The sequence below is a fragment of the Equus quagga genome, chromosome 3, assembly GCF_021613505.1.
Source record: "Equus quagga isolate Etosha38 chromosome 3, UCLA_HA_Equagga_1.0, whole genome shotgun sequence".
NCBI classification, from domain to species: Eukaryota; Metazoa; Chordata; class Mammalia; order Perissodactyla; family Equidae; genus Equus; species Equus quagga.
Genome location: NC_060269.1, coordinates 144,253,764 through 144,277,471, shown reverse-complemented (window position 1 = coordinate 144,277,471; position 23,708 = coordinate 144,253,764). Strand labels below are relative to the sequence as shown.

Below are 23,708 nucleotides of genomic sequence, written 5' to 3'. Positions count from 1 at the left end.
ATGTGTAATATACATATGTACATATAATATCCTAATATATGCACATCCTTTAGTACTTACATATAACTACAGAGTGTTAGAAGTACTATGGAGGGAGATTGTAAGGTGCTTAGGGAGGTAATAAGTGTGGGGAAGGGGTACCTAATTTTGGTGTGGAGTAAAGAAAGCTTAGACCTGAAGCCTGAGCAACACAGAGATGGAAAAATATTGGGGGGAAAGTGTCAACTAGACAAAGGGCCCAGGATATATAGAAGAGCTTGTCACAGTTGAGGAACCGAAAGCAGACTAGTCTTGGCATAGCCTGTTTAGGGCTGCCTGATGTTGATTGGGTGTAACACTGCTCAGCCAGGCCTGTGGAGTGTGTGCTGTCTTTTGCTGTGGATCGTGAACACTAGCGGACTGCTTTATACTTTCCTTAGTATGAGTGGCACTGACCAGTCTGTTTTATTTATTTTACAGTGGTTTCTTGCCATTAACATCCCATTTTCAGATGACTGTCTTGATTCTTGGCAAATATTTTCCTTTTCAAAGGATGGACAAATAATGGATTCTTTTAATTGTTAAAGTAAATCATGCTTTGCCAAGTGCAGTTTCGTGATTTTGCAGTTTTGTACTTGCATACCTATATGAAATAATCTGTGATCTTTTTGTGTTTGTGTGGGACAGTTCATTCGCCTTTAAACAAAAGAACAAGACAGTGATTATTGTTAAGGTCTCTTCCCTCCCTTCCTCTGGCAATTTTCAAAAAGGTCTTACTGTGTAAGCATTTTCACCAAAAGTTGCTTACTCCCTCCCCCAAAGCATAATGGCAACCAAAATATTTAATTTCAACTCATAAAAGTTGATTTGAAAAGTATAGGAAGAAATGCAGTTTATATAACAGTTCTCGGGAAGATCTATCTCAGCTAGTCACAATGCCTTTACCAATGTTCCCTGAACAATTAAAGAGAATTCAGGAAAAAGTATTTAAAGCATGATTTTACACCAGCGAATGTTTAGAAGTGGATGCCTTTAAAATGTTTATTTACTGTGTGTTTTTGTATATCTAATGTCATTTTTATTACTTGACTGCTAAACACCCATTCTCTAAGACTCCTGAAGTAAGAATCTCTACTTTTTTTAAGGAAATAACCCCTGAGAAAATAAGGAATTATTTCTGTAAGGCGCCAAGTGTTTGTGGGTAGTACCACATAAATTCTTGCCTCTTTTCTTTTCCCTCTGATTCTCTTCACTTGACGTTATATAAAATTCAAGTACAAAGTCACAAAATAACTTGTCTAAATTTCTAAAAGTCTCTGGCTGAGAACTTCCATTTTAGAACATAAAAACTTTTGAGCTGGACAGAGGTTCTCAAACTCTGAGAACATGTTTAACATGCAAGTTTTAGGGCCCCACTCCTGGAGACTGTGATTGCAGGTTGTGTAAAGAGCACCCTTGGAGAAACTTTGGTATAGAATAAGATCAGAGATCTATGAAAGATCATAGAAATTTTAATGACATTTATTAAAATACAGTAAAGTGCAAAATAAAACTGATACCAATAATATACATGCCAGGGCAGTTATGTCACTCCTCTTACACTGTTCTGGCTTGTTCGCTCTGACAGAGAGAAAGATGCATTTCTCAGAACTAATTTTACTTTTCTCTAGCCACTTGTGTTTCCTGGAGTCAAAATTTTCACAAGTACCAAAAAAAAGTATAGATGAAAATCGTGTATACAAGAATGTCTTCGAAAAAAGCTAATTGAGGTGGGATTGCTTTATAAACTTTCAATTTTTAAATAAAATATTTACCTTTATTTTAAGAAGGAGTGAATAGAATTTACATATTCTTTTCCCTTGATGGATTTTTTTTCTTTTTTGTATAGATTACTGGCCTTTGGTAAGAAGAAAAAGTCATTATTAACTTTGGAATGATGTCTATTAATATATGTATAGAAGCCACATGCATTTTTTTAAATGTATTCTGACTTGAAGAGATGGTCACTGTTGTAATATACCTGATACCTTAATAACTTTACCCTCCAACTACTCAGACTTCAGTTCATCTTAAGGAAAGTACAGTTTACAAGAGTTTAACTTTATCATCAGTGAGAATATCTTCAGATTGAAAAGGAAATTATGAAAATGTAATAAAATGTAAAAGTTCTTGTTTTAGAAAAATCTGAAATATATCATGGATAGAGTTATTTATTTTTATTTCTTTTTAGGTGGTTGTCTTAATTAGCAACAGCATTATTAAATATGAGAACATAGTTGAGTTATTTCTTCCAAGCATCTTTGAGTATTTAACTAATTGATTTGAGTTACAACAGCCTGCGTTTTTTTCTCTTTTAAAAACTAAAACTCATCAGACAGAAATGACAACGAATTTTCTTAAAATCACATTTATTTATTCAGAGCATAGATGTGTTTACTAAAAGCTTATTACTTACCACAAAGCCTCTTTCTTAGGACTTAAAATATAGCCTCATAACTCTTACTTTTGAATTGAAAATAAAACAAAAATAATATTTTTTATATAGAACTTGCAGTGATAAAAGGAAGTACTTGGGATAGTTAAGCCTACGAATTTTAGCTGTTTATAGTATTTGAAAGATATCTGAGAATCTCTGTTGAAGGTTTTCCCTCCAGAGTATAGGATTTATCCTTCTTAAAATTTTGTTTTCTTATTGCCCAAATTAGTTTGTATTCATTACAGGAAATTCGGAAAAACTAGGAAAAAAAGTTTTAAAACAGCAATAGTTCTACAAACTAAAATAACCACATTTGATATATTGATGTATAATTTTTCTAATCTTTTCTTTTTCTACATATAACCTTAAAATATTTGCAATATTCAAATCTTTATTTTCCCTCCAACCTGATTAACTTTTAAAAAGCAGTTTAAAAAATATATGTACATAAGTTAGAAAGTCAAATGGTGCCATAAGGCTTATATAACAAAAAATAGAAGTTTTCTTCTTCATTCTTCTCTATCTACTTCTGATTCCTATTCCTTAGAGATAGCTACTTTCAAGCTTTTTATTGTTTATTCAGGTAATTATTTGTAAATAATATGCTTATGCTTCTGTATTTATTACATTTTAGATATTATATGTTGACTCTTTACTTTGACTTCCCATTCCTAACACCTTTCCCTGCTCTGTCCTCACAAAATGATTATAGGACCACTTTTGTTTAGATTAGGGGGTGTATTACTGTGATAATGCAAGTAATATTCATAGGTGAACTGCATATATTTTGTACTGTAATATAACATTCTTTTTCATATGTTTGTTTTTCCTGGAATTGATCATTGTCTCTTTTGGCTTAGTTTTCTAAGTACTTGTCAGTAATTCTTCCCAAAATGTGTCAATAGAACTGTGACGCTTCTCTCAACACATGTAAAAACATCAGATAATCATCAGACATTTTTTTCCTGCCATTGGAGGCATCTTCTTGTAGCCCTCCACAACTGTCATTTTAGAACTTCTCTAATCCTGGGAATTCTTTTTTCCTGTGAAATCCATGTCCTGATCTCCATGTCCTTTTCTTAATGGTTAATGCCTTTGTTTTATTAGGCCTGTCTTACAGTACCTTCCTTCAGATGGGACATAAATTTTGAGACCTCATATGTATGAAAACATATTTATTCTACCTATATAACATGATAGGCTGGTATGGAATTATATATTAGTAATCGAGTGTATTGAAAGCATTGCTTCATTATCTTTAACTTCCCAGGTTACTATATGTATAAAATACCATTCTGAAACCTGTTCATTTGTATGATTAATTGCCTTGTTTTGTGTTTTTAAATTTTTTACTTTTCTTTCTGGAAACTTTTAGGATATTTTCATGCCTGTAGTTCTGAAATTTCATAATAATGAAATATGGGTCTTCTGGGATGAGGAAGACAGAGGAGTGGCTCTGCCTGCCTGTTGTCCATCTGTCCTTCCTTCCTTCCTCCCTCCCTCCCACCCTCCCTCCCTTCCTTCCTTCCTTCCTTTTTTTTTAATTCAGAGATTTATTTCCTTCAGTTCTTGGAAATTTGGGGTATTTCTTTGATAACTTATCCCATTGTATTTTTCACATTACCTGTTTCTGGAATTCTTGCTCTTCAGATATTAAACCTCCTATCCTCATAATCTGCTTTTCTATTTTCCATTGATTTATCTTTTGTTTGACTTTTGGAGAGATTTCCTCATCTCTTGTTTTTCAACTCTTCTATTGATTTTTTTTATTTTAAGAATTTTCTCTGGAGAACTTTTAAGACCCTCTTTAAAAAAATTCTCAGAACTTTCCTTTTATCCTTTTTTCATCTTATTTCTCTTGAATATTTCTCTTTAAACACCATATTATAGTGTGAAGATTATTTTTCCAGTTCCTTGTATTGTTTATGCTTCTTCTAAGTTCCTCTTTTCTATTTGTTTGGTTTTGTTCTTTTTATTTATTGTGCTGGAGGCTTCTTTCAGACTTCTTATGATCTTTTGCTGCCCATTCATTTTTAAAGACAAGGCATAAAAATGGTGATTGGAAGCTCTTGCAGTTGGGGTTTATAATCTAGTGAGCATTACTAGAAGCCAAACAGGTAGAACTCTTACATTGTCTTTTTGATCTGGGAAATGGACTTGAATTCATATTCCTTTTTAATTGGAGTAATTGTCTCATTTATTTTGGATTCAGTAGTTTGTTTTTTTTTCCCAATGTATATATCTTTCACATGATACTGTATCATGGGAGCAATGACCACCTCCGTTTTTGCTTTATCTTGAATCAGCATCTGTCATAGTGCCAAGCTGTGTGGGGCACAGTAAGATGTTGGTTGAATGATTAAACATTTTTTTCACAATAATTCATATTTTTCATCAATATTATTTAGAACTTCTAAAATTATTTACACGCATGTGCACGGTTGAACGTTTAGGTATTTCATTTTTAAATAAAATGCAGTGAGCTTTTTCTGTGTTTATTTCCATAGAATAGTCTTAAACCATTTATTTTTGTGGCTCTAGACATATATTGTGAACTTATTTTTAACTTTTATGACCGTTTATGCTGCTACTGGCAATGTTTGATTGCCCACTTGTTATTCTTAATATTATTTTCATTTAAAGTTCTTTTACATTTTAAGGTTTTGTATCCATTATTGGTTCAATTTGATTTTAATATGAATTGCTTATATCTTAATTAGTACTAGTTTTATTGTAATAACTTTATAATAATACATTATCTTACCAGATGATTAATGACTTAAATTTAGTCTTTTGTTGTTATGGTCTTTCTATTGTGATTATACTTTACTTGAAACAAAGTTTTTAATATTCTATGTTCCTTGGTGTTTCTTAGTATATTTTCTAGTATTGATTGGATAAACATTTTAAAAGTTGTTAATAATTATTAGGTGAAAAAATTTATTATGGGATCCTGATTTAAGAGTGAGTTAACTAGATTAATTTCCCTGGAAACTAAAGTAGACTGATGACTTTTATTAGCTGTAGGTAAGGAATGATTCTGTTGCTCTCTTGGGACCTGGTACTTTGGATCTAAGGGTCTTTTCTACATTTGTATGATCCTATTCTTAGGCTTTTATGAGGCATGCATTGAGATTTGGGAGTGAGGTCAGGAATGACTGTCCTGCCCCTTGGATCTGAGCAGAGATTGGAGTTATTCAAGGTTGGTAATGACCACATTCTAAGTGGATTTTACCAGACTTCCTATGAACCATTTTTTTTCTAATTGGATTTGGAAATAAAAGTGAAATGTAGACAATGACAATATATTAGAAGAGTCTACCAAACCAGTGGGAGCAATGCTTTATTTAAAGCACATAAGAAGGAAGTATTAGATCTTTTCATTTAAGAGTATGTGTATGTGTTTAATATATAATATATAACATATACATATCATCTATTGAGCACTTGATATATGCCAGGTACTTTTCTGAGGACTCTACATCTATCTATTAACTTATTTAATTCTCACAACTAAGAGGTAGATGTTTACCCTTATTTTATAGTTGGGTGACTGTGATGGCTTATTAACAATAATTGCCTAGTTTCAATGCCAGTAAGTCGTGGAACATAGTAGCTCTTGAGTTTGTGCTTTTAACCACTGCACCATACTGCCTATCTTATAATTGGTCTAATGTTAATTCTAACCCAAGCTCTTCATGATTCTAATATGTGACTTAAATGTGTTTTTTTTCCCCTACTAAAAGGAGTTGGCAGAATGTGTGTCATTGTTCTTTAGCAATTTTCTCATCACTAATGAGGAATGAGTTGGCATCATTAACTGTGAATATTGGGACTTTGGAAATCATTTTTTGGTTGTATTTACTAAAGAACAGAAAATAGTTGTGGAGAAGGAAAAAATTTATCTTGGCAAAGAACAAAGAGCAGGACTCGTCTTCCTCCCTCTCTTCCCCTACTTGAAGAATGAACTGATAAAAACTTGTTCTGTAGTTTTTCCATTTCCTTAGAGAATGTCCTTCCTATGCTCCATATACAAACATATATTTAGGTACTGTGCTTTTGGTTAAGTTCATGTTTCACATAATAGAATGAGATATTTTATACATCTGTTTGAGAACTATTTAAGACCCTATTATGTGCTACACACTGTTTTAGATGCTAGAGGTATAGTAGAGAGTTAAAAAAGACAAAGTCCTGACCTCATGAATCTTCTATTTTGACAAAGGATAGAAACAAAACGAATCAGTGCTATGAAGAAAAAATATAGTGTCAAGGGGATTGAGAAAGAAAGAAGCTACTATTTTAGACAGGATGGTCTGTGATGGCATCTCTTAAAGACATGAATGAAGTGAGAGGTGCAAACTTTAGTCATAACTGGGCAAAGGCATTTCAAGCAGAAAGAAGAGGAAATATAAAGTTCCTGAAATGGAGATATACCTGGCATGTTTGAGGAATAGCAAAGAGTGTGGTTAGAATTATAGAGGATGAGGGGCCAGATATTTATTGTTAAGTGTGGAAAGGTTTTGAGCAATAGAGCAACATGAGCTGACTTAGGTTTTCAGATCATCACATGGACTGCTGAATGGAGACTAGACTAGGTTTTGGGATGTGTATCCAGATGGAAGACAGTGCCATATACTGATCTGGGGAAGTTGAGGTAGAGAGGTTGCAATTAGAGATATAAATGTGAGAGTCATCTGCTGAGAGATCATGTATAAAGCTTTAGTCGTAGAGAATACCACCGAGGGAGGCATTGTAGAAAGAGAAGTCAAGTCCAAGGATTAAACATTGAGGCTTCAACTTTCGAAGGTGGAGAAGAGGAGGAGGATATAGCAAAGGAGATTTAAGGACTGGCTGGTGACGGAGGAGAACCAAGGGAGCGTGATACCTGGAAAGGGAAATAAGATGATTCTTCATCAAATGATCATCATCTTGCTACTAGAGGCTTTCAGCTTGAGGCTATACAGACATTAAGAGATGTTGGGGAAGTGATGGCTTCATCTTATCCTTCTTAATTCCACATTTCTTCAGTTTTAAAAGTAGGTTTAAATTCAAAGAAAAGTGACATAAGAAATTTATATTTTATCATCAGCATTTTATAAGTTCTTTTTATTGGTAGTGAGTAATTATTTTGGAGAAAGAATAGTCTTTGATGTTGGCTTATCGGGTGTCTTTAAATACTGCTTTGTTAAAGTTTTAGTAATTGGTAATTATACAATTAATAAGTTGTATGCAGTGTTTTCTTCTTGAACAAATATACATCTAAAATGGCTAACATGCTTTGTCTTATATATGTATTATACATATTACTTTTAAAACCATAATAGACTAATAAGATAATTTTTAAGATACTGTAGGTCTTCTGGTTATTCACTTGACACATAAGAATAAATATATATTTTTCAAAATTATTTATTTTAAATTCCATAGTATCTTAATGTGAAAGAAGTACCAAGACATAGTATATACTACAGTATATACCCGTTAGTGATAGATATATTAAAACCATCATGAAATTATTATACTTTATCATATTTCCCCAATAATAAATAAGCAATAGTCTGGTTACCTAATATTCAATTTGCTCCAAATTTATTACTAGACAACTTTATTTGTAAGACTAGGTTCTTCTGGGACAACAGAAAACTCATAAGTAGCTTAAACAAGATAGACATTTATTTCTCTTACATAAACATAATACTCTTATAAGTGATATGGTGATTTTCATGGACCTAGGCCCCTTATGTCTTGTTCTACTATGCTTAACACTCAGCTTCTGCCTCGTGATCTAATACGGCTGTTTTAATTTAGCCATCTCATCTGCATTCCAGCAAGCAGAAAAAAGGTAAAGGAAAGGGAAGATATTCCTTTTAAGGACACTTATCAGAAACTGCACATACCAATTTTGCTTTACATCCCATTGACCAGATCTTACACACGTGGGCACACTTAACTACAAGGAAGGTGGGGAAATTTAGTTTTTTATTCCAGGCAGTCCTGTACCTGTCTAGCATTGGGGGTTCCTATTATTGACAGGAAGTGTTAGTGTACAACTACCAATCTCTATGCCACAGGCCTTTTAGACAATAGGGAGAAATTGGTTTTATAGCAATGTAGTTTTTTTCCTATTTTTTTCTGTATTCAAGTATAAGTTATCTAATATACTGCATAATCATTCTGTGAATTTTTTGAGTAGATGAATTTGCCCCACAACCAACCATATATACCTTTCACTATATTATGTTATCAACTAGGAAGTCATTAGAAGATAGTGATTAAGAGTAAGGAGCCAAACTGCCTAGGTTCAAATCCTGCCAGTGCTACTGGCCAGTGGCATAACCTGAGCAAGTTATTTAACCTTTTATGGCACAGTGTCTTGACCTTCAAATGGAAAGATAATAATAACTAACTCATAGGATTGTTGCAAGGGTTAAGTAAAAGGTGGTAAAGAACTTAGAAAAGCTCCTGGCACATAGTAAGCCCTCAAATGTTAGTTATTACTATCAATTGGCAGGTTTTTAGTGAAAGTAGTTTTAATACTATAGTAATTAGATAATTTAAAAATGAGTAAATTTTCTCATTTCATTTTGGAGTATTTTGTTAGTTATATTGAGAGTTTTCTGTTTGGAGAAGTATATTTTAGAACATATATACAAATATATATCCATTTGAAAATAGCTATCTGTCTTTTGAACTTTCCACGTATGATGTGCATTTAAGTCCATTCAGAACCAAGAAGTCAAAAGACAGTTAGCGGTGAAAATATCTTGTTACCTGTGTCTTGGGATAAATTGAACAATGAACCTATTAAAGGATAATTATGTGACAATTGAAGGTTGAGTGTCTTTTGAAGTGGAACTAGGCTTAAGGCTTTGCTCAGTTGACTTTTTGAGGAAGTCTTGCCTGAATCCCTGGGCTTAGTTAAAGACTCCTTTGTGTCTTTTTATAAGCATACTATGCATAACTCTTTCCATACTGGGCAGATTTTATTGAAATTGTATACTTGTGTTGTCTCTCCTATCACATCATAAACAGAGACTGTATCTCACTTATATTTGTATCCTCAGCATCCTACACACTGTCAGACTTGCTATACTGAACAGAAATACAGGTTGCCACTTATGTAGGGGTTTTGATTTTCATTCTCAAGTCAGAAATAATAGTAATTTTTTCATGGCATTAAATTGTTGTCTAAATTTGGTCATCTGCAACAAGATGCTTAGAAATAGGTATATTTCCAAAATAAGCTATGATACTTCAGACGAAGTACTGCTCCATGCTATTGAAATCCAGTTTAGGAAAGCTCTGCTTACTGACTCTTTCTGTCTTGTAACTTTTGTATATATGCTCCTGTTTCTCACAACAATAAACTTATTTGTGGTTTTTATAGAGTATGACAACTTTATTTAAAAGGTCATTTAGTTTAATGTCATGCTGCAGGAGTAAGTAAGTGGTGCTAAATTGTCCTTTGCAGGACAATAACATTTATTTTAACTATGTTGAGTCTGAAAACAAAATGTACTATAGTTAAATTAGAACTCAGATGAAGTGTGTAGGTATATATCTGTATGTCTATCTAATATATATATTTATTTTAATGTCAGAATTGGATTATCTTTGCCATTCACTCATGCGTTGATAGATGACCAAATTCTTTAACTTCATAATTAAAACAAAAGCCAACAGAAAATCTCTGTCTTAATAGGCTATTTGGATATAATAAAGGGCCTGTAGAGTGTGAGGGTTTGTAAAGGTAGATGCAGTTTATCTGTACTAATTACTAATCATGTCAAATCCATTCAGATATTTATCAGTAACGCTTCTGGTGGCAATACGTTACACACTATCATAGTGACTTTTTCAAGGGACTGTGCTGAAAGTTGCTAAAATGCAGTTTCATAGACATTTAATTTTTAGCAGTTTTCTAAATGGATTTTATTGTACCTTTCTAATAAGCTATCAGAGATTCAGGCGTTAGAGAAAAGGCCTATATTTTAATGGACTAAAGATAGTAATCATCCTTGCCATTGACATTTAGTCAAAGTGTTATGATGTAAAAATTCTGGATAAGGCACAGTGTGTTCATGCATACCCTTTTCTTCTCCAAGGCAGTATATTGTACTGTTGTCCTTTCTGCATTTAGTAAATGCAAAACTCTGAATGAAGAATGACTCAAAGGAAATACTGTGCTACTATGCTTTTAAGCTTTAATATTTTAATTTTTTATATTTTTATGCCATTTGTAAACTTTGAACAAGTTAAATTTCTGGTAACATCTTTAATAATGCATTTAAAATGTTTTCATTAAACTTCATTTATATAAACTTCAACTATATAAAACATATTGAATTAAATGGCAAGTTGCGATGAGTTTTTGCTGCTTATTTTTCATTTAGGAATATAAATTTCTTCAGGTTTGTTTTTGAAAAAGATCTGTAGATAAAATTACAAATAGACTTGAAAATATTTACAAATTTTCACATTCTGGGCCAGCCCTGTGACGTGGGGTTAAGTTCAGCACGTTCTGCTTTGGCAGCCCTGGTTTGCAGGATCATATCCCAGGGCCAGACCTACACCACTCATCATCCACACTGTGGTGGCAACGCCCACATGAAGTAAAGGAAGATTGGCACAGATGTTAGCTCAGGGCTAATCTTCTTCAGGAAAAATAAAAAATTGCTTTCTGTATTAAGTTAGAAAGACTAGGATACCTACATTGTTTTTACATTTCAAAAAAAACAAATAGATTTTATTCTATAGGCATTACTCCCAAATCACATTGTGCTCTTATTATCTAGAAACTAAAGTTAACTGTTTTTTGGTATTTTTTAACTTTCAAAGATAATTTTAGTTAGTTACTTTGAGTTAAACATTAGCTTTTTAGTTCTTAAGAAAAATACTGTGCTCAATAATTTCCTCCTTATCCCTCTTCCCTTTTTTGCTTTTCAAATGGCTCCATAATCTTCAAACTTCCCTTTCCTGTCTTTTTAAAGGTCGACTGAGCTATCCACATCCAGGAACTGACAATCTGTTGATGTTAAATGGTAAGTTTTATAAAAACATTTTATGTTTCCAATTGATTTATATAATAAAGAGGATTGAATAGACGTTTCTCTAAACATTCCTCATACACACAAGTTAATCTTTTTATACGTATAAAAATAAAGCTACAACTCTTTCTATACAGAAGGCAGAGTTAGAAATTTGAGTGTATTCTGGCGGGAAAGCAGTCGTTGAAATGTATTTGTGACAGTATGGTTTAATTCAAGATCACAGACTTTGGAGGCAGTCCTAAGTTTGAATATTGGCTTTTCCGTTTCTGATATGCCCTTGGGCAAGTAACTTAACTTCTGTGAGCCTTAGTTTCCTATCTGTGAAATAAAAATAACAATCTCAAGGTTCATTATGAGAATTAAATAAGATAATGTTTGCAAACTACATAGAACTTGTTTCTTAATATAGCACTCATGTTTATGTTTAACTAAGGAAAATACTGGTGATTCTATAAATATGGTAGTCACACTAACTTATTCTAACTAGAAAGTTTACAAAGTGAAGTGCACCAGAGTTAGAAGAAGAATAAATAAACTTTCATTAAAGTTTGTTTTCTTCCTGTTGGACAAATGTTGTATTCAGAAAGTCACAGTACTTGGCACACCCATGACTGTGGGAGTAGACATGGAGGATTAAAACATCCTTCACAAAGGTATTTTTAAATCAGAGGGTGGATGAGGAGAGGGAAGTAGGAAGAAGAAAGAATAATAGAGGTAGTATTTACTTTAAAATACATAATTATATCATTAGAATGGCGTGGCGTTTTCTTTTCAACTAAAGCTTTGTTGAAAAAAGATGGCAATAAAGTTGGGGGAAAAAGGCCTATATAAAACTAGACCACGTGAATTAATATTAAGTAAAGACTGTAGTGACAGAAAGATGGGAATAAAGTCCAGGCTACCTGGAGATTGTCAAGGTAGATAGGATCTTGGAATGAGAGAAAATTGAAGAAGCAAAGCATTTGGCGAGGTGATTGATTGGTTGATTCAACATTTGACTCTTCTGTATGGAATTGCCCACCACTTGCCAGCCTAGTCTAAGCACTGAGTTTCCTATTAGGATCTTTAAGTATGGTTGGAGGTAGGAGTGTCCAGGTACTAACACTGGGGCCAGACTGTATACTCTAGGCTGAGGTCATGTCTAGGCTAGACCTTACAACAGTCCAGGAGGCCACATTTATTAATTCAGTGAATTATGGTTTTTACATAGTCTGACCAGAAAGGTACTAGAAATTGCATTCTTCATTCAACTTTTTTTCTACCATTGCATTAAAAAACCATATCATTTGAGTTGCTGGTCTCTGAGCACTAAATCTGTAACTGAAAGTAATGTTGAAATTGAGTTTACAAAACTGAAAATAGATCATAATTTTTATTATTCTCTTGGCTTGATTTATAAGATAATAATAGGTTTAGGTAACAATAGATTAATTATGTATTGATCCTGATTTCCTTAAATACTTTCCTTTTGGAGCATTCTTTGTGTGGTAAATAAAGATCATTCAGATTTCTATTTTAACTTCTAAAAAAAGTAATTAAGTTGGAAAATTTGAATTTGCATATTTCATGTGTGCTGTTAAAATCCATCTGAAGGAAAATACTCTGAGATACTTTGTTAGATCATTCACAGATGTTCTTAGATTGCTGAATGCATAGTAAGCAAGGACGACTCAGAAGTATATGTCATCACAATAGAATATGTCACTTACATGTGAGCAAAGGGCTTAGAAGCCACACCATTCTTAGTCGTTGCACTAAACGTTATTAAACTAATTGATTTCATCCGTTGCCTAAAGCCCTTATAAATAATCTAGATGTTAGATTCAAAGTGTCTCATCACATAGTAGACGCAAGAATATTTTATTTCAAGCAAGAATTGCATCTTCTGGGCAAATCTGCTTTTTTTTTTTTTTATGTGAGCAGTCTTTATAGTCTGTCACTTTGGGTCCACAATTCATACTCAGTACAGTAGGCCATTCTGGAAATTCTGAACTGTTTTTTGGCGAGGACTAGAGGAGAAAAAAGATAAACTAGGGCTTCAAAATGTATTTAGGTCAGTAGAGACAATTTGATCCAAAGAGAAAAAATTTCTTTTGTTCTTTTGGGATCATTAAGGGGAGAAGCAAGAATCATAAAATTGGGTATATTTATAGGGTAAGGAAGTATTTGAATATTAAGAATTTAAATGATTTTTTGTAGACATCAAGGTTATTGAAGAGAGAAGTAGGCAAAGGACACTGAAAAGTAAGGGGAAATCTTTCTTGAGCTACTTTTTAACTACTTATAATTGAACTATATTCTTAGCATATTGTCTCCCTGGGAAATATGGAAATTAAGTGATATTAATACCAAGGCTTTGGCCTGTACTAAATTATTATTAAATATTATTGACTGATTAAAGAAATTGTGGCATCTCAGTACATAGACCTACTTTTTAAATTCTTCCTTTTTCAGGATGTTGCAGATTTAACTCAGTATTAGGCAACTGGTTAAGTTGTATTACTTAACCAACAAGCATAGCTAATAATGTTGACTTTGAACATCAATATTTAGTAATAAATTATGCATCAGTATTTTTTTGTGATGGTTTAGCAGTAGCTCATCGTGATTGGTGCCACAGACTCTGGAGCCAGATTATCTGGATTTAAACCCAAGTTTGCTGTTCCTAGCTGTGTGACCTTGGACAGTTTACCTAACTTCACTTTGATTCAGATTCTTTATGTCTAAAAGAGAGATAATATGCTGCCTGCCGCAGGGGTATTGTTTTAGAAGGGAATGAATTCATTCATGTGAAGTATTTAGAACAGTTATGAAAGTAAAAGTTAGCTATGGCAGTGAGTGATGATGAACAGTGACAAAAATGCCTTTGAATGAATAAAAATCATGTCCTGTCTAAAGATGAAGGAGTTGGATTGGTTTCGTTGGAGACTATATAATTAAGAGAAGACAACTGATATTTTTAACTATTTGAAAGACGTTATGTATAGTGAACAAAGAAGGCTAGTTTTGTGTTATTGCAGAAATCCAAACTAGAACCATTTGGAAGAAGCTTTATAGGGACACACTTTGGATCAATAAAAAGCAAAATGACTCTCTCAGGCAGTATTTCCTAAAGTGTGATGCGCTTGCCCCTGTGGTACCCAAGATGACTTTTGGTGGTGCTCAAGTACACATTAAAATAAGTGCATGACTATTACAGTTTGAGAACATTTCTTAGAATATACAGAACTGGCAGAAATCTGTGATATTACAGTGGTGCTAGGCTTGAGTCCACTTAATAAACAATAACATGTAAATAATATAGTTGTTGTGCAGATAAGGCAAACATTGTAAAGGTTTTGTGATTCTACCTTCCTGGTTAATTAGCATTATGGTTAAACTTTTAAGTATTCTTTTAAGTAAGGGATAGACAGGGAATGGGATAAAGGTCAGGAAGCTAGTCAAACTAGGAAAACTGTGAAGTACTTCTGGCAAATCCTTAACTCTGAGTCTCTGTTAACTCAGATATAGGAGAAGAGGTATAATCCTACACCTGTGTGTCTCATGAAGCTGTTGTATAGATTTAAAAAAAATATTTTTTAACAATAAAAAATGCCATTGAAATATAACTGCAAGCAGGCTCCTACTTCTGAACATACCATGTTCCTTAAATCAAGTGGAAATCAAGTTGAATTGATTGGTGGAGACTGCCACTGTTGAATAATTCAGATATTACAGAAGGGTCCACATTTAACATCCAGAAGCTTTAGGGAAGTCACTTTATATAGGAATAGGTAGATTGTCTAAAAACCAAAGGTTAGGTACTGTCTGAAGTTTAGATGACAACTTGAATTTTTATATTTCTAAGTGCATAAATCTTACACTTTTTATTATCAGCAGTAAAAATCGAAATACAAAGCAAAGCAAAAAATACCCTCTGTTTTCCTTAGTAGTGAGAAGGAATACAAAATGATATATCATTCAAGTATTTGTTTCTATTTGGATTACATTGTACTCTTGTACTCCCCTCACTCCTCTCTCAAGGAAAATAGGTTATGTATTTATTAGTATTTTATTATTTACTTATATGGTTTTTCAAAAGGGGAACAGATAGAGCAGAAGTATGGGGAGATGGTATTAGCAAGCTAGTCTGAAATTTAGATTTGCTGTGATTAACCACATACAGCCATGTGTGTAATCAAGAGCTTGCTGTACTTTGGGGAGGAAAGAAATTATGTGTATCTTTTAATTAAGAAAATTTACTCAGTAATGAAATTGTATTTCTGAAGGTAGATACTCCAGATATACTATAAGAGGTCATGAAAATAGGAAACGTGACTATGCAATCAGTTTTTTTATGCTGATGGAAGTGAGTGAAGTAGATAACAGGTTTATTTTCCATCTTGAAAAGGATTATGATTTGGAGGATATATTTCTCTCGTTAGTTTTGGCTTTTTAGAGTAAGAAATAAGAATTTCTTTAGTTTCACACCAAGAGAACTTTAACTTTTAGGTGTAGCCAGCTGATTTGCTATGTTTACCTATCCCTTCCTCCAGCTGCAATAATTCAGATACCACAGCTGTACCTAAGAGCCGATACCTAAGGGCACAAAGACACTAAAGAGAATGTTAGAATCACCCTATTTCTTTTTTGTAGCTATGGGTTAGAAGCTAAATAAGATTATCAGTAAGCCAGGACCAAACTGTAAAGTCATTTGTGTATGAAAGGTCTTCAGGCTTTTCTCACAGGCTTCTTATCATCATTTAAAAAAAAGAAAAAAAATATATATATATAGTATATATTTTAACATACATGCCTCTCTCTGTATATACACACACATATATTTGCACATGTAAAACAGCCAATTCCTCACTTTTGTATGAGGTATACTTTTTAATAATGCTTTATAAAATATATGTACCTGAAATTTAATACTCTAAATACAATTTTGTTTTGTTTTGTTTTGTTTTTAAGATTTTATTTTTTTCCTTTTTCTCCCCAAAGCCCCCCGGTACATAGTTGTGTATTCTTCGTTGTGGGTTCTTCTAGTTGTGGCATGTGGGACGCTGCCTCAGCGTGGTCTGACGAGCAGTGCCATGTCCGCGCCCAGGATTCGAACCAACGAAACACTGGGCCGCCTGCAGCGGAGCGCGCGAACTTAACCACTCGGCCGCGGGGCCAGCCCCCTAAATACAGTTTTTATACAGCAAATTGTTCACTTTTTTTTTCTGAATCATATTCTAAATGAGTATGGAGGGGCATATTGTTTAAAGAAGTTTTTTAAAAACAAAAGGAATAGTCATTTAATGATTTTCTTTTCTCACTGAAGGTTTCTGAAATTCTGATTCAGAGTTATAACAGAACATATCCCAGAAATTCACATAGAAACAGTAGTAGGAAAGTGAGTACACACACCATTGTTTAGTGTGATGGTAGCAGATTGGTTGTTTCCATGACAGGGAATAGGAAATGTTTCACATCGTTTAGCTTCATCTGCAGTCAGTTCTATTTTTGGTAATGTAGAGACTTGGAATCTGAGAGTTGTCCAAAAAATAAGTGGAATAGCTCCTTACAGGATTCTAAAATTCCTCAGGTATGAGAGAGCTGGAGAAATTTTCTAAATAATTGTGTTGCAGCCTAGAAGTGAGATGAAACTAAGATGGTGTGAACATTTGTATATGTTTTCACTATTTTAGTATTGAGTAGCCTCAGTTAAGAAAATAACAGCTAAGAACATAAACTAGTTACGATGTAATTAATTTTCTCTGTAGTTCAAGAATTATGTACCACATATGACTTCATCATAATTCATAATTTGACTTTAAACTTGATGAGAATAATTTTATTTGCTTTATGAATGTTTGACCCTCTACACCCATGAATGAAATTCCCCAAAACAAATTTTTGTTGCATTAATATCATTAGCCCATGCCTAGGGATAAGCAAGAAGCCCAACTCTTGAGACTTGTCCTGTGAAGTGTTTTGCGGCCTATTGACCATTTCCATGCTTAATATAACTATTAAGACTTCAAGGAATTCATTCTTCTATAGCCTGTTCTTGGTAACTCTATTAAAATTCCTATTATCAATCTGATTTTCCACAGTTGATTTGATGTCCCATCTCTTTTAGACCCTGGTTTTTTTAAGGCCTTTGTAAATAAAGCCTTAGAAGACCTAGACAACAAAATTCTAAATGCCATTTCCACCCCTACCCTCACCCTAAACACTAATAGGTCAGGTCAACTATATATATATAGTTTGTATATATGGTGTGTATATATATATATGTATATATACATATTTATATATATGTATATATAGAATGTGTATATACACACACACACATACAGGTAATATATATGTAAACTATACGTACAGGTAATATACGTATAAACTATATGTGTATCTACATACAGGTAGGCGATATATACACTAATATACAGGTCAAGTAAATCTGTAGGGCTTTGAGGTAATTGGAGCTCATGGATAGGTTAAGTCTGCAGTAGATTATATAGCTAAATAGAGACAGTAAAATGGCAGAGATGCAAATGAAGTTGTTTTACATAAAAGACTCTGATGTAAGCCTTATATTTATTGATTTATTTCTGGAAGTGTAAATGACTAGTAGTTGACAAATTTGTTTTCCCCCCTTTTTATTGTAGGGGAACTAATACTATATTCTCACCTTGTAGGCATACTTCTTTATATTAAAGCCTTAGTATAAAATTAAAAATATATTTTGTAAACCTTCTATAATAGAATGTATTTAATGATGTGAAATGTATTCTTTTGATCTTTAAGTTTTATATTTTTGGAGAGACATTTCTGACAACTTTTAATATATATTTTGATTTGATATTTATTCAATATCAAATTTTTCCCAGGCCTAAAAATCCATGAGCATGAATTAAGATGTTAATTTTAACAGTGATTTTTTGGTTTACTGCTTTGTTTTCATGTATTAATTCCAGGGTAAAAATACTCATTGTATTCTCAGATTTGGGGGGAGGACTTACTTAAAAACAAGTTGTGGGATTTATTAAACTGGTAGTTTCTTATGAAAAAAGAAGTTGCAGTATTTTTTCTTCATTAGGAATTATGTAAACTGCTAGTAACAGATTTAAATGGCTTTCTACTTAATACTTTTACAGTATTTAACATATGTACTATTCTATGATGATACTACTAATAATTTGTATCTGAAACCCTCTTACCCCAGAGATGGAGACATAAACTCTTAGATAGCTATTATAAAATGTACCAAAAGGATAGAAAGCATTATTAGCTATAGTATATCATTAATCATTTCTTCAACTAAGCAAATTTGAATATGGATTGATGTTTTTGCATTCCATCTAAGCTATATAGGCTTCAAAGTATCAGTTTAATATTGTTATATCTTTTCACTCTTTCTGTGTCGTCCAGTACTTTTCCATGCAGGACTTGGTATAATGTGAATTGTATCTAAATAGCTATTTGTTAGACTGTATGTGCTATGTCACACTTTAGAATAAGTAGAAAAATAACGATTTAATTCAAGTTGTCATTCATTGGGAAAATTATTTGAGATGCTATTTAACTGTAAAGTGTTACATATTTCCATCCTGATCAGATGATACAAATATTTATTCATAAATTTAACATGAATGAGAATCAATTGTATATTTCCTGTTAATTTCACAATTCAGATGACATATATAATAAAAGTGCTTTGTAAATGGTAAAACATCATGCAGATGTTATACGGTGACATTGTCGTAGGTCTTAAAACAAAGTAGCACTAATTTCCAGATGCCCACATAGCTTTTCATATCACAAATATTTGTATATGTGGGCTTATTTTTAGTTCTGACATTTTACAATTTATCCTTTGTTTACATGCAGCAAGGAGTTATGGGCGAAGACGAGGTAATTCATTTCTGTTTGCTATGGTATAACTGTTTCTAATTGGGTTCTACTGATAAATGTTGTAATTAATTATTCCAGATTTCTTATGCAGTGTCTAAAAACTCACAGAAGAATTGAACGTTGATTTGAGCACTTACTTGTTGTCAAAGTTTTGAATCCTAAATCTCTTAACCTTTAAAGCACATTTTCATACTAATATCGTTATTTAATAAATTTTTCCCTTTTAAACTATTGAGATTGTAACTTTTTAAAGTTATTTTTGTACCTTTTAAAATAAAGATGTTGTTTATAGTTTGCTTAAGAAATGTGTTTAATAAATGTTAGTGAAGGTGACATGCAATATGATTTTTCTGCTCTCCAAATCTATAACTGATTATCTTATCTATGGCATATAATTTACAATTCTAGTTTATTAGTTTTATGTTTGACCCAATTGAAAATAACAAATACCAAATAAATTATTAAGACATTATTATATAGAAATCTTGTTGCTAATATTTCTGTGTCTTCTAAGAATATAATGCATTCTCTCCCCCTCTCTCTCTTTCTGTAAACACGCACAAACAGTTTCTTTCTCTCTCCCCCACAACAGTCTTCCCCTCAGGGTTCTTGTAATCTTAAGGAAAAAGGTAGGACTCTTTGATGCTGGCCTATTAAACTTCCTAGGAAAGCAGCTGACATTTTCTGTGGCTTAAACTTTGCCTCTTTTTTTCCATGTGAGGAATTTGAGAGAGGCAAAAATAGATGGGATGAGAAGAAGCAAAAGTAACTTTATACTTTTAGTTTATCCTCTAAGTGAACAATAATCATGATATTTATATAGTTGTTATAAGTGCAAAACTGAATAAAAAGGATTTTCCTTGACCCCTAAAATCTCCTTTGAGCCATGAAGGATAGACAGTAATAATACATAGTGCCTTTTGATAAATTTTTTATGTGTGTGCCAGGGCTTCAGTTTCTTTTCATGTAGTCATGAGGCATGTACTTTGAAAACAAATAAGCAAAACCATTGGCCACCGTTGACAACAGAAAGTAGTATGTTATATTCATAAATACGATGTCCAGTTTTGTATTTCACGTTGTTTGAATTTTACATTTTTGGGGTCTTTTTTCCGAATGCTTTACTGAATCTCTTTGTTCTTTAGTTTTCTAACTAAAGAATTAGAGGATATGGCAACTCAAAACTTAGAAAACAAGCTGATTAACTTTCTAAAGATTGTTGCTAGCAACTGAGAAGAAAGGGGGAAAGTTTAGAATTTTGGTACCTATTTTCAGATCTATGGACTATCTTATTTCACTGTACTATTTTAATATGGAGCTTCAGTTCTCTTGGAAAAAAACCCACTTTCCAATCTGATTTTTAGGTATTTTTGAAACTACAGAGCAGTTTAGGATTCTTTCTTGTTATTCGCTTTTCATCTTTTCAGCCTTAGCAATTGATGTTTAATCCAATTTGGCATACTCCAGTGTAAATATCATGATTAGGAAGTTCTTAGGAGCAAGGTAACCGAAAGTCATGTTGTTGGTTATCTTCTTTTATGTTGGCTCAATAATTGTAGACTATGATAATGATAATAAGAAAAAGGAGAAATTTCTGCTTTTAGATAAGAACGTGCTACAACTCTTACATATCTCTATCCTCTGAGAGCCGTAAAGATTTTCTCTACTTCAGAGCTGCCTCCCAGTATTAGAGGAAAGAAGACTCTCACATGATTTTAAGGCTTCTAGTAGAAGCTTTCTTTAGGACAGAACTGACAGTCACACTTATTGGGCTTAGTATGGGGGAATAACATCTGAATTTTCCTCTCATGGCATTAGTAATTTTTTTAGTTGGTCCTCTGTGAATAGTAGGAGTCTGCTTTTAAAATCTTGATGGTAAGATGAAAAGTATATCCATTAGAAATAGCTATTGAGAGATTTAATTTGAATTTGAAAATACTTTGACACTCTAAGTAATAAAACATTAAAAAAAAAAAAAACACATACCAAAGGAATGACTCAGAAAGAACTAGAAGTAGCCTGGCTCTCGTCCTATTTCCTACTCATTTTTTCCCCTTTCCATACTAGATACAATGTCAATATCAGACTGATAACCTTTTAACTACCACAGGCCCCCATTTATGGGCTTTGTGTTTTAGATTTGGTTCATCAGAGGAACCACGTTTATTCATTTATTTAGTCATTTTTCTTTTCTTAAAAAAAAGGAAACAAAAATCTCATACATATCAAATCTACTATTCCTGTGGGATTTGTCACACTGAGTTAATATAATTCTTGCCAAAAATAAGACATTACTCTTTACCAGTGCCATGGTAGGTGAATGGTATTTTGTCACAAGGCATTTTGATTTTGTAGTCCAGTTTAAGAAGAACTATTTTTTCTTCTTACTTGCCGCCTTCAACTTACCTTTAAGCTCAGGTACAGAGTAACTGTTTTCATTTAAGAGATTTCTCATTTGGGCCAGCCTGGTGGCACAGCGGTTAAGTTCCACTTCAGTGGCCCAGGGTTTGCCGGTTCAGATCCTGGGTGCCAACATGGCACCGCTTGGCAAGCCATGCTGTGGTAGGCATCCCACATATAAAGTAGAGGAAGATGGGCACAGATGTTAGCTCAGGGCCAGTCTTCCTCAGTAAAAAGAGGAGGATTGGCAGCAGTTAGCTCAGGGCTAATCTTGCTCAAAAAAAAAAAAAAAAAAAAAGATTTCTCATTTGAATGCAATCAAACCAGATTACTACCAAGATGACTTTATATATTTTAATTTCCTTAATAATCTTAAGAAGAACTTTGAATCAAGTTGACTCTGGATGTTAATATATGAAATATACCTTAGGAATAATCAAAATTTAATTATACTGAAAGTAATTAAGAAAGAGCAAAGATATCTCTCCTGGCTTTTCAGTAGGAACCTGCTTCTACTCCTGTGTGTCTCTCTAGCCTGAGAGCCATAAAGAGTTCTTCTACTTCAGAGCTGCCCTGGAGGTCAGGCTTAGGAAGGAGGAAGACTCTCTCACATGGGAAGCAGACTTTAATATGTGGAAAACGATCTATCTTTTGTATTTATTATCTGTTTGATATTTCTTCCATTCCATCTGAGGGTGAACATACTGGCCTGGGCTTGGAGTAGGGTGGGGGTTGTGAAGGGAGGTGTGAAATAAAACTTAAGCTCCATCTGTCCACTTAAAATATTTGTATATTGCAGTCTGTCCCTTTAGTAAAGGATGAATGGGCTGCCATGCTCCAGAAGGAATAAAAATATATAGAATATTTTAAATAATAGAAATACAGAGGCTATTTTAGTTGATGGTACCAAACACCACAAAGCAATCTTTTCTAGCACGTAAGCCCAAAGCCTAAGTTAGTAGATTATACACAGAATGGGAAGATAGGAGAAGTAATTTTAAAGGGAGTCAAATTATGGAAGTTCAATTAGAGAGGTTGGATTTATTCATACCGTGTAGCCATTCAGATTTATGTGCTGTAATAAATAAGGAATTATTTATAATACACTATGTATTGCTTTAAAGTTGACCCAGGGTTTTCTGATTTGATTAGATTTGATTTGAACTCATCTGACTCTTACACAATTTAGTGAAGTAGCTAGAGGAAGTGTCCACCCCTGACATCACCACTACCAAATCCTTTTATGATGAAATCAAGGCTGAAATCCTTCATCTTTGATAAATACTTTCGATAACTGTCAGAAAATGGGCAAAATCTCAAAAGCATTTAAAAAAAAAGCCAGGGTAATACTGTAAGACAAGGGTCAGCAACCTGTGGCCTACAGGCTAAACCTCTTATTTTTGTAAATAAAGTTTTATAGGAACCCAGTCATGCCCATTCATTTACTTTTTATCTGGTTGCTTTGGAGCTACAATGATGACAAAGTTGAATAGTTGCAACAGAGAATGTATGGCCTGCAAAGTCTAAAATATTTACTATTTGACTGTTCATAGAAAAACTTTGCTGACCCCTCCTCCTTGAAGAGACTGACTCTACCCACACTATGCCTATCCCCAGCTGTACCAATTTTTAAAAGAAACAAAATTTTAGTGCACTTAATTTTAAGACAAATATGTTATGTCTAGAAATTAAATTAATTTACAAAGACCTACAGGGTACTAGGTTATAATTTTTTTTAATTAAGCATCTTATTCATCTTCTATCAGAATAAGACAAACCTATTATTGGGGCAAAATCTTTTAAAGTAATAAGTGTACCTTATAGCTCTTTTCTCAGTTCTTTGGAGAAGTATGCCTGATCAGTGATTCTATGTGGTTAAACAGATGGTGCTGGAGAGAGATCAGTCTGGATCT

The 23,708-nt window shown here is 33.1% G+C and overlaps 1 protein-coding gene across 1 annotated transcript in view; it reads left to right on the top strand.

Moving 5' to 3' along the window:
* CPEB2 (cytoplasmic polyadenylation element binding protein 2) overlaps positions 1-23,708 on the top strand; it is a 69,062-nt gene that overhangs the window by 18,240 nt on the left and 27,114 nt on the right. Inside the window, exons 6-7 of the mRNA XM_046655783.1 lie at positions 11,449-11,499; positions 19,372-19,395. Of these exons, the coding sequence (XP_046511739.1) occupies positions 11,449-11,499; positions 19,372-19,395 (75 nt within the window). The remainder of the gene's footprint in view (positions 1-11,448; positions 11,500-19,371; positions 19,396-23,708) is intronic.